Genomic DNA, 10846 nt, shown 5'->3' on the forward strand with positions numbered 1-10846 from the left:
GAAGATGGAAAAACGCAACCCGGGTTATATGGGCCACCTGGGTCTCCATTGAAAGAGACGAATCCAGGTGGACCCCCAGGCTGCGGACGGAGGAGGCCGGCACCAATAAGACCCCCTCCCATACCGGCGGCTGAAAGTTCCCAACCTCCCCCCCACGACCAAGCCAGAGGATCTCCATCTTCAATGGATTAAGTTTTAACCTACTCTGTTGTAACCAACCAGCTACCGCCTCCAAACAATGCTGTAGAGCTGCAGGGGCAACGACCGCTCCCCCCTCCATCAACAGAATGAGCTGAGTATCATCAGCATACTGATGACAGATCAGCCCAAAGCTCCGTACCAGCTGAGCAAGGGGTCGCATATAGATATTAAATAACAACGGGGACAATAGCGCTCCCTGAGGCACCCTACAATGAAGTAGGGACTTCTGGGAGGCTTGGTCCCCGCACCACACTTGCTGACTCTGATCCCGGAGGAACTAGGCAATCCATTTAAGGACAGTGCCCTGCACCCCGGAAGCGGCCAGGCAGTGGGCCAAAAGATCGTGGTCGACCACATCAAACCCTGCGGTCAGATCTAACAATACCAACAGCGCCGATCCACCTCGGTCAAGCTGCATATGGAGCATATCCGTGACGGCGACAAGAACAGTCTCCGTCCCATGCCCAGCACAGAAGCCGGACTGGAAGGGATCAAAAGCCGATGTGTCATCCAGGAAACCCTGAAGCTGCTCCAACACCACTCTCTCAATTACCTTCCCCAGAAACGAAAGATTTGAGACGGGTCGGTAATTGGCCAGATCACTAGGATCTAATGATGGTCTTTTCAAGAGTGGGCGGACCACTGCCTCCTTCAACCCACCTGGAAAGGCTCCTTGCTCAAGGGAGCTATTGATGATCTTCAACAGGTGGGGTCGTAGCTCCTCCCAGCAAAGTTTAACGAGCCAGGAGGGGCACGGATCCAGAGGACAGGTAGTAGGTCTGACAGCAGCCAAGGCCCTGTCAACAGCGGCTTCGGAGAGCAGGGAAAACTGGGCCAAACAAGGGCCTGAAGACGGCAAGGGAGCCTCCAGTTCACTAATTGTAGCCAAAGTGTGGGGGAGGTCCTGGCAAAGTGATGTGACTTTATCCGCAACAAAGCTCATGAATGCCTCACAGCTAATAGTCAATTGAGAATTTATAGAACCCTCCGACAAGGAGGTCAGAGATCGAATTACACGAAACAATTGTGCTGGGCGAGAGCTAGCGGATGCGAGAGAGGAGGAGAAGAAAATTCTCTGCGTCTCCTTCGTCGCTACCTCATAGGCCTTCATAAACCTTAAACCAGTCACACATATAAACACACCTGAAACTACTGTATACTGAATCAGACCACTGGTCCATCCACAACATTATTGCCTTTTTTAAGAGTCCCCAACATGGTGCCCGTGGATGTCACAGCACCTGCCAATAACATTCCTGGCACCTACCAAATATTTTTAAGACTTCCGATAGGTCATTAGAGATCTGATTGGCAGTGAAGATCTTTAGAAAGGTTGCTTTGCAGCAGCTGCCGCCATGGCACAAGGACTTTCACTGTGTTACAGAAGGTGAGAAGCTGTGTGTATTGAAGACAATATTTTAAAACACTACGTTTATTTTCAAAGACATCTTGTTAAACAGAGTTTCTGCCTGAAATGTTGTTACAGTTATGCAGAACGTAACCAACTGATGTTCTGTGGTTGGCTCTGCCTCCTGTGGCAGTCGTAGTGCTTTGCTCCAATACCCTGTGTCAAATTCCAGAGGTGCCTGCTGGCTCAAAAAGTTGCGAATCTCTGGACTACCAGGACTGGCAGTGGCTCTCCAGTGTCTCAGGCAGAGAAAAGTCTTTCACGTCACCTACTGCCTGGTCTTTTTAACTGGGGATGCCAGTGATTGAACATGGGATCTTCCATGTTCAAAGCAGAGGCTCTTTTGCTGATTCACAGTCCCTTCCCCTGCCACTCTTGTTCAGTCTAACCTACTTTGCAGGATTGCTGTGAAGATAAAATGGGGAAGGAGAATCACATGAGCTGCTGTGAGGAGCAGAGGGATACAATTATAATATCTACAAAATTGATCATGTACAGTAAAAAAAGTTCATGTTGTTGTTGAAGGACTGTAAGTGTATGTATTTATTATTTATTTGCTATATTTATAGGTTGTTTTTCAGCTCTAATGGTTCCCAAAGGATTTCCCAATTAAACAAACTGAAAGAATTCACAATTAAAATAATACAGTAGCTAAGTAAATCAGCCGTGTGCTGCACAACAGTTATGGCATGATTCATTTTCCCACTGTATAAACAAAATATATACAAGTGCAAAACATAAAAGGATATGTTCATCTTATAAGTAATGGTAAAATTCTAGAATTTCTAATTCTTTTTCAAAACTTCAACTCTTGATTTACAGGAGTAGTTTTTACAACCTCCTGATGCAGCTACAAGAGAAGCAACTATCCTACTCCCACAATTACAGCTACTTGCTGGAAACCTGCAGTCTGAGTAGATCACTGTTTCCTGCAGTGATTCTCTTTATTCTATGCCAGATCAGAAGTAAACTGAAGAGGCAGCAAATTCACATCATGCAGAGCAGAATGTCCTCAATGTCTATAAAAACAGCAAGCCGAGTACATGGGAACCACTTTGGTGTCACATGGCAAGCAATTTGTGCAAACAGCATTCTGGGTCATTTTAGCCATGCCTAGTACAATACAGTATAGTAAACCTGACATGGTTAAAAACATGGTTAAAACTGCCAGAATTTAATGGGAAGGATCACACCCTCCGTGACTTACTCTGTGGATCTCTGCCCATGAAGTCTCAGTTCAACTGGCCACCTGCATTAAGTGGCTGTGAATGCCCAGCACCTCACAATGTGTTGCTTATACAGGTGACCAAGTTTGTATCACTTTGCACTGCATGCATTTGTTCCTTCTTTAATTCTTCATTAAAACAAGGCCTTAGTGGAAATCAGAATCAAGCTTGTAGTCCCTGTTTTTGCAGAAAACATTTACACAGTCATAGATTAATCATCAGTGCCCCCTGGCAGTCTTCAAGAAATATTGAAATAACCAGACAGTGAAAACAGAGCAGGATGGCAAAAAAGAAAAAAAGAGTTGGGAAGGAGGGAGGAAATATCAGATATTATTGGAGGGCATTTGCATTTATGCCGGAAAGTTGAAATGCACATCAAAATGCAGAGCTGGACCACTGTAGCAAACCTTGCTGGATGCATGACATATTTTTTTTTAAAAGGCCAGTCCACTTGAGCAGCTGTTCCCACATAAAAACTGCGACACCCCATAATTCCTGCTGTAGGTCATACTCCCCCCAAAAACTGAATCAGCTGCAGAATATGATGGAAGAAAGAGGACTAAGACAAGGTACCCTGCTCCCTCTGCTAGGATCCAGGTCAATCACACTGGCCTTCAGTGTTAATTTCTCCCAGTTTTGTTATTCACTGTTTGATCAGTTATTTCCGTACATCTGAACCTTGTATTGTTTCCTTCAGTTTTTATCATGTCCATTCCCAAGGGGCTAAAGCCAGCTTACAATCACAATAAAATGATAAATATTTAAAACATCTATAATAAAACAAATTAAAGAAATGGAAAACAGGCAGAAATTACAGGTGCTATTAACACATGGTCCCTTGTGACTGGAGGCACAAATGATGCAAAAAAAAAATCATGTGTGCCATTTTAATTTTAACACCTTTGTAAATATGTCTTGCAGGCAGTTTGCAAGCTTGAAAAATAGGAGGCACTAATCAAATAAAGTTACTGACAAAACAAGTGGTAAGTATAGACAACTCCCACAGCTGGACATGGAAGACAAACTATGACCAACAGCTGGTGATGGCAAAACAGTTATCAATGGTATTTGTGACAGTCTTATCAATATCAGGGTCATTGCATCTGTCAATTACATGCCTCTGACTGGCTGGTGAAGAGAAACTACCTCTTTGCTTTAAAAAAAAATAACAAGATCAATTTTAAAAATTCATGCCATGAAAGAACTCAAAACAAAAGCAAACCCAAATAGCTTATTTTAATAGTTGGACTCTAAAAAATTTTTTAGAAAGGATTCCTATGGCACTTTAAACACTAACAGATTTATTGTAGCATAAACTTTGATGGGCTAGAGCCCATTTCATCAGATGCCATAGTAGTCATATCATTTAATGGAAGAAGAAAAAAGACTGTGGTGGAGTCTCCTTCCTTGGAGGTTTTTAAACAGAGGCTGGATGGCCATCTGTCAGGAGCGCTTTGATTATGTGTTCCTGCATTGCAGAGGGTTGGACTTGATGGCCCCTGGGGTCTCTTCCAACACCATGATTCTAAAAACTTTGAGAGAAAACAAAGGAAAGGAATCATGCATGACAGCACAGCACTCTACGTTTCCCAAATCCAGCAATTACTATGGTTTTTTTGGGATAAAATTGAGCTTAATAACATTAATCAACTAATCTGTGTAATTAACTGTTTAATGAGCTGATCCTAAATTAACTGGACCTCAACCTGCTTTCTCTCTGCTACCTCTAGACCAACCGATTCTTCCATTCTTTCCACTTTTTCCATTGACTTATTCCCTGCTGCTGAAGCAGCCTGCTATATGGAGTATTTGCATCCTGTCTGGGCAAGTGTTGCTACTAATCTGCCATTTTACATCTATTTAATGCCAACAGTGTAACAGGCACCTCTGGAGGAGCCAATTCACATTTTACATGGCAAGTGGGTTTGCTGCATATACATCAATCTTCAAAACAGCAAAAACTGTAAAAAGTAAAGTGAAAATGCATGTTTGTGAAAAGGTAATGGACTAGAGCTACAACAGAATGGACTCATGGTGTTTGCTGTTTCGCACACTGGTGTAAACATAACAAGAATTTCTGCCATATAAAATGTGTATGTCGACTTAGGTTTTACAAAGTGGAGGAGAGTGTTGATCTGATGTCTCAGGAAAGCAGAAAAGGCCATTAGCCACAGCAGCAGGAGGATTCTCAGGAGTCATGTGCTCCACTTATTTCAAACTCGGTAAGATATACAACGGTCTGTTGCTGTGGAGTGGCAATATTTCTAAGGGCATAATTTATTATTTATATATTACATTTTTAAACTGCCCACTCCCGAAGGGCTCTGGGCGGTGTACACCAGGCCAAAAACAGTATTGCACACAATAGGCCAAAAACAACATTACACATAATAAAATTAATTAAGTTAAGTTAAAAACAATTTACAGAGTTCATAAAACCTAGCAGCATCAATACAGTACAATACAGTACAACAAGATTATAAAAGTGTGGCGCCCGATCCCAAGGCCAGGCGGGGGCAGCAGTGTAAATTAGATGTTATATTGGGCATGCCAATGATGGAATGGCACGCAACACAGGGGCATCCCGGAGGGGGAATCCGGGGCTGGCCTCGCCAAAAGCTTGGTGGAACAAAACCGTTTTACAGGCCCTGTGGACTATAAAGAGGAGTTCTGGGACTGGAGGAGAAGAAAACAAGCTCTCCCTTGTGGGGGCAGGCTCAGCGAGAGGAATAATGGGAAAAGTCTTAATGTCATGCTAAACGTTCATGAATCCCACTATCTAGACTCTGGCAGTAGCCAGATCAAGGTGTTTGAGGATCCACTGGGCCAGGGGTCTGCAACCTGCGGCTCTCCAGATGTTCATGGACTACAATTCCCATCAGCCCCTGCCAACATGGCCAATTATACAAAGTGTATAACTATTAACATGAAATATTTCCTTTGTACTAATTCACCAGATCATTAGGGGTTATTTAGAGTTACAGCTTTATTTCTTCTTATAGGATATACAATACAATATACAATTGTGGGACATAAAATAATCAAAGTTAATCACTTTAATTTAACAAGAACATAAAACATGTTCTTAAGTCTCCTCTACTGAAATCATTGCAACTTAAATGCATAACTACAGATGGGCTATACCTGTCAAAGTGAAAGTTGTCAGTGTCCTTTTTCAGTTTTAACAATGATCAATACTAAAAATACATTTACAGCCCAATCCTAAAACACACTTAGGGAGTGGCACAGGACTATGCTGGCATTTTTGCCCCTCCCCCTCACCACATAAGGGACATCCCTGCCAACACAGGGAGTAAATGTGCCAGTGGCTGACCACCCCTCAGCTCTGGGGTAGATGATGAACCCAGAAGTCCAGGGTGCTGAGGAGTTGGGCTGGTGTCTGGAATGAATGCTGGCATCTGGAAGGGGGAGTGGACTGGGCCATTCCCAAGGGTGAAGCCGACATTAGTTGCTTCCATTCCGGGTTTGTGACCAGTTGCATTGCAGCCCTGGCCATGGACTTACACCACCCAAAAGTCTATCGGTCTCCATGGAAAGCTTCCCAGTGGTGGGGAGGGATTTTCCTTTTTCCTCCCTCCCCACACCTTTGGAAAACCCACTGGAGGTGGTGCGGTAGTGCCTTTGCCACTCCGCCTCCAGCTGCTGCTAGGGATCTGGATTGTGCTCTTTAAGTTGAAGGGATCACCTGACCCATTTTAGATTCCCTTTCCTCCATGATCCTCCACAATCAATTCTCTCTGCATATTTGAACATTTAAATGCAGGCTATAATCACTATTATCATCATAGCCTATTACATTCCTAATTTCCAATGTATTCCTGCATCTCCAAATATTACATTATTATTAATCATGTTTCTGTCTTCTTCCAACAAACTCTCAGTTGAGAGTACACAGGATGTGCCCATTTTATCCTCACAGAACCCTGTGATATGAATTAGGCTACAGAAATTGCCCCACCTATCTTTTTAGAGCCCTTTTCTCCTTTTTTTATTTTGCCCTGAATGAGGTGCCTGCCTGTCCCTTCTTCCTTCCCAGCTTCTGTTTTGTTTTGTTTTTAAACTGTCTTCATCTCCCTGGCCTCTCAACCCATCCTTTCTTGCAGCCTTTTTGCCAAGCCCAATTCTTGCCTGAGTATCCATTCCTTAACCCCCTGCTTTTAGGCCTCCAGACTGTGGTGGCAGCTCAATCACTAGTTGGTGGGAATAGCTGTCACCAGGCAGAGGGAAAAATTAGCTATTACAAATTATTATGATGATTAAAATATTATTTTGAAAAACTCAGTTATTGAATAAACTAAAGCTGATGATATCACACCCGAAGAGAAGCTCATACTATCAAATAGCCAAAACAATTAACCCAAATTCTAGAGCAAGTTAAGTAGTTTCAAGTCACAATTAAATCACTGGGACTTGACATTCTTATCTTTGGCTGGACCTTGTCCCAAGTGTTTACATTTGACTGGATAACATCCTTGATGAATGGTTCTTACATTTTGTGAAATATAGAGTTAATGGAGAAAGTAGCCATAAGAATATCCTGAGTTGTATTCAGGAATTAAGATGTAGCTGTTTCCTTGATTACAGCCATATCTAATGAGGAAGGTTAATACAACTGAAGGGTTATGTGAAAGCTAACTGAAAATTTAGGAATCGATGTGAAATTTAAACAACAAAACAGAATGATTGATCATGGGTCTCCCCCTAGGTATCACTCCACATTCTTTGAGAATGGAAACCAAGAGGGGTGGAGGTGTTCAAATAGACATATTTAAGTAAATAAGGAGCAAACCTAAAACGGTGGGTTTTCCCACTGTGATGTTTTTTATGGATTTGGCTCATCTTCTGCTGAAATACAGCCATGCATAGTACTAAAATATCAATTTTTCTGTGCAACAAACTCACCTAATAAAATCTATCCTTGATTATGCAAAATAGCCTTTTTAATTAGAAGTCAGACCCAAATAGCCCCCTACAAAGGGAATTTTTAGGCTGTAATACACTACTATAATCAACATGCACAGTTTAACCCTATATTCATATTTACCTTTATGGTGCCATAAGGTTTTATTTATTACTTTGCTGCAACACAGGTACTCCTCTAGAATGTGCCCATATTCATGACTATTCCAGCACATTCATTAATCAGATGACTATCAGATGGACAGAATAAACCAACATTAATAGAGCCAGAAGTATGCTGGGATCCTGTGCTGGTTGTCTGAGTTTGGAAGAGTCTAGAGCTTCTGCACAGATGTATTAGTACTTGGATGGCTTCCCAGACCTGCTCTTCAACACACTATGGCAGGAGAGTCATGGAAAAGACTGAATGTGCAGATGCCTCAAAACAGACACTCTGCTCTCTATCAGTAACACTTCGTGGTGCAAAAGTATCTCAAAGCAGCAGAATTAAGGAATCCTTCCAACAGCACATACTCTCAGCCCACAGTAACTACATAATCCTGCTACAAGTCCCAACACAAATATGCTCCTATCCTTTCTGTACCACCTACACACTCACACATCTCTCTTAAGCCTTCTGCCAAGATCATTGTGCTATGAGGAATTCAACATCAGTTCATTCCCATGCCTTGTACATGCAGTAATGCCTGGCCCACATTGGCTGCAAGCTCAGCTGGGGAATGTGTAAACCTGGAATTCTGCAAGATGGAAATCATTGCTGCTTTGCAACACTGCCATCAATCAATCTGTGTATATTCCAATTTTACATATATATGGTCTACAGTTTCAGAAGATATTTAAGTGTATTACCAAAACATGTTCCTATCTAAATCTGAAGGGTAAGATTGAAAAGGGAATGCTTGGAAAAAATGTAGAAATTAGAAGAGAAAATCAAACTGGAATGTCTGACAGTTGTCTTCCACAACTCCCCCCCCCCTCCCCAATCAGTGGTACGTATGAAAAATTCATTTTCAGCTAGGATCAAATACATTGATCATGAAAGGGTGCAAAAGCAATCCCGGTTATAATCCCAACACAGCCATAATTATGAACAGGAACCTATTTGATTTTGTCTGGACCTCACTAGTAATAATAGAACATTCAACAGAGCATTTTTAAATCTGGGAACAAGAATAGTATTATTGTTCATTCTTTTATTGCATATGCTTGTACTCCGCTCTTCAGCTGAACATGGGTTCCAAACCAATCTGCCATTGACATGCTTGTAATTTTACTGCAGGATGAAAAATATTACTCTTGCTGACTTTTTCAGTAACTTTTATTTTTCATGTATGCCTTTTCCTACTACTAAATAGCAATATCAGTTGAGGGTGACAGTTATATTTTAAAATGTGTTTCCAGAGTACTGTTCTGCTGCATGATACCTAATCATAACACTCCTTTCCCCCACCCATGTTTTGTTTTCCTCAGAAAGAGAGGCACTATGCAGAGCACTGACATTTTAGATCAATTATTTCTCTACACTGATCTACAACATTTAGGTTACATAACCACAATTCTTTTTATATACTACAAAGGCTGCAATTAGGCTAGTCTCATTGGGGTGCGTGCATCATACTTAAGCACTGTCAATGGTACCTTTACAAGCAGGCATGATAGCAACATAACCCAAAGGAAGGCTGGCTAGAGATCTAGATGTACAGAAGAGAAAGAATGGGGAAGCATTTGTTCTTGTTGACTACTCAAGCCAGAACTATTCTTGACAACACAAAAATTGATAAAACCTATTTATGTTGATCCTCAACAGCACCCTTTCTTCAGTTTTGCATACCACTCATTGCAACCTCTGCTGTGCAATCAGCATCTCATTCATGTTTCTCGGCTCCCCTACCCTGCTACTCTGCACTACGACACTCAGTGAAACCGTCTTAACGCTGTATGCGCACATGCTGCTTTGTGGTCCTCTATCCTGTATCTCCTTCTCCAGCAAGACTGGTTTTCCCACTCATTATTTCACTTTAAAACACACTCCCCCATTCTCTACTTGAATCTCAAAGAACACTCAACAGTCTTTTTATTTGTCACCTGCTGGCCTCAAAGCTTTATTTTAAACAACACCCAAACTATATCACAGAGCGTGATAACCAGTTCTTTATGGGCATTGTGGAAGGGACGTCCAGAATCTCATGGCTTAAGAAGCAACATATGAAAACCTGGGGGGTTGATTCACAAAAAGATACACAGGGCAGAGCATGAACACAGGCCAAACCACTTCCTGCTAGATTCCCCCCACTCACCAGTTCTGGTGAATGCATCCCGGCACAGCCAGGGGCTTCTCATCACAGCCCTCACCAGAGGGGGGACCTTGCCCTCCACTGACCCTTTCGCCTCTCAGTCACCGCTCATGCCCAGCACAGGGCAGAGGGTTGCCTAGTTGCCCTTCGCTCTTAATCCCTGGTTCCTCTAGCCCAGCCTCCTTCCCCCTCCACACCACTAAGTGGACCCCAGCAATCTGGCCCGCCCGGTCCGGTTCTCCCACCTGGCGGAGGGTCCGTGCGGCTGCGCGGGGCCCGGTGCGGCGGCTGGAGCCCTGCCCGGAGGGAGCTGTCCACCGCTGCCTGGTGCTGAAGGCGGCTTGGCGGACCCGGGCGACGTGGAAGGGCCGGCGGCGGGGCCGAGGGGCAGCTGCCCCTCAGCTCCTCCGCCCTCTAGGCTGGCCTCGTTGCCCATGGCGAGGCGGCAGCGGCCGGGATGGGGATGGGCTCCCTGAGCGTCCTCAGCGCAGCGCCGCCTGCGCCGCCATCAGCCTAGCTCCACCATCGCCGCCTGCCCCATCCGCACTGAGCATGCGCTCACCTGGCCCGAGCTCAGCACCCAACTCTCCTGACAAGAGAGCCAGAGTGCGCGCGGCGTGTGGTCTCACTCGCGCGCACGCGGAGCACTGGTCCGCGCGGCAGACCCGGCCCAATGGAGGCTCGCGCCCCATTCAAGCCCGCCCTCCGGGAGCACGTGCGCGACCGAGCCAATGAAAGCGCGCCGCCCTGCTAATTCACCCTATTTTAGTAGTGTC

At 44.0% G+C, this 10846-nt stretch overlaps 1 protein-coding gene across 1 annotated transcript in view; it reads right to left on the reverse strand.

Moving 5' to 3' along the window:
- Positions 1-10602, reverse strand: part of BSN (bassoon presynaptic cytomatrix protein) — a 279004-nt gene extending 268402 nt beyond the window's left edge. Inside the window, exon 1 of the mRNA XM_048489848.1 lies at positions 10316-10602. Coding sequence (XP_048345805.1) covers positions 10316-10506 — 191 coding nt within the window. The 5' untranslated portion in view covers positions 10507-10602. The remainder of the gene's footprint in view (positions 1-10315) is intronic.
- Positions 10603-10846: the final 244 nt, after the last annotated feature.

The sequence above is a fragment of the Sphaerodactylus townsendi genome, linkage group LG03 (genome assembly GCF_021028975.2).
Source record: "Sphaerodactylus townsendi isolate TG3544 linkage group LG03, MPM_Stown_v2.3, whole genome shotgun sequence".
In the NCBI taxonomy this organism is placed as follows: domain Eukaryota; kingdom Metazoa; phylum Chordata; class Lepidosauria; order Squamata; family Sphaerodactylidae; genus Sphaerodactylus; species Sphaerodactylus townsendi.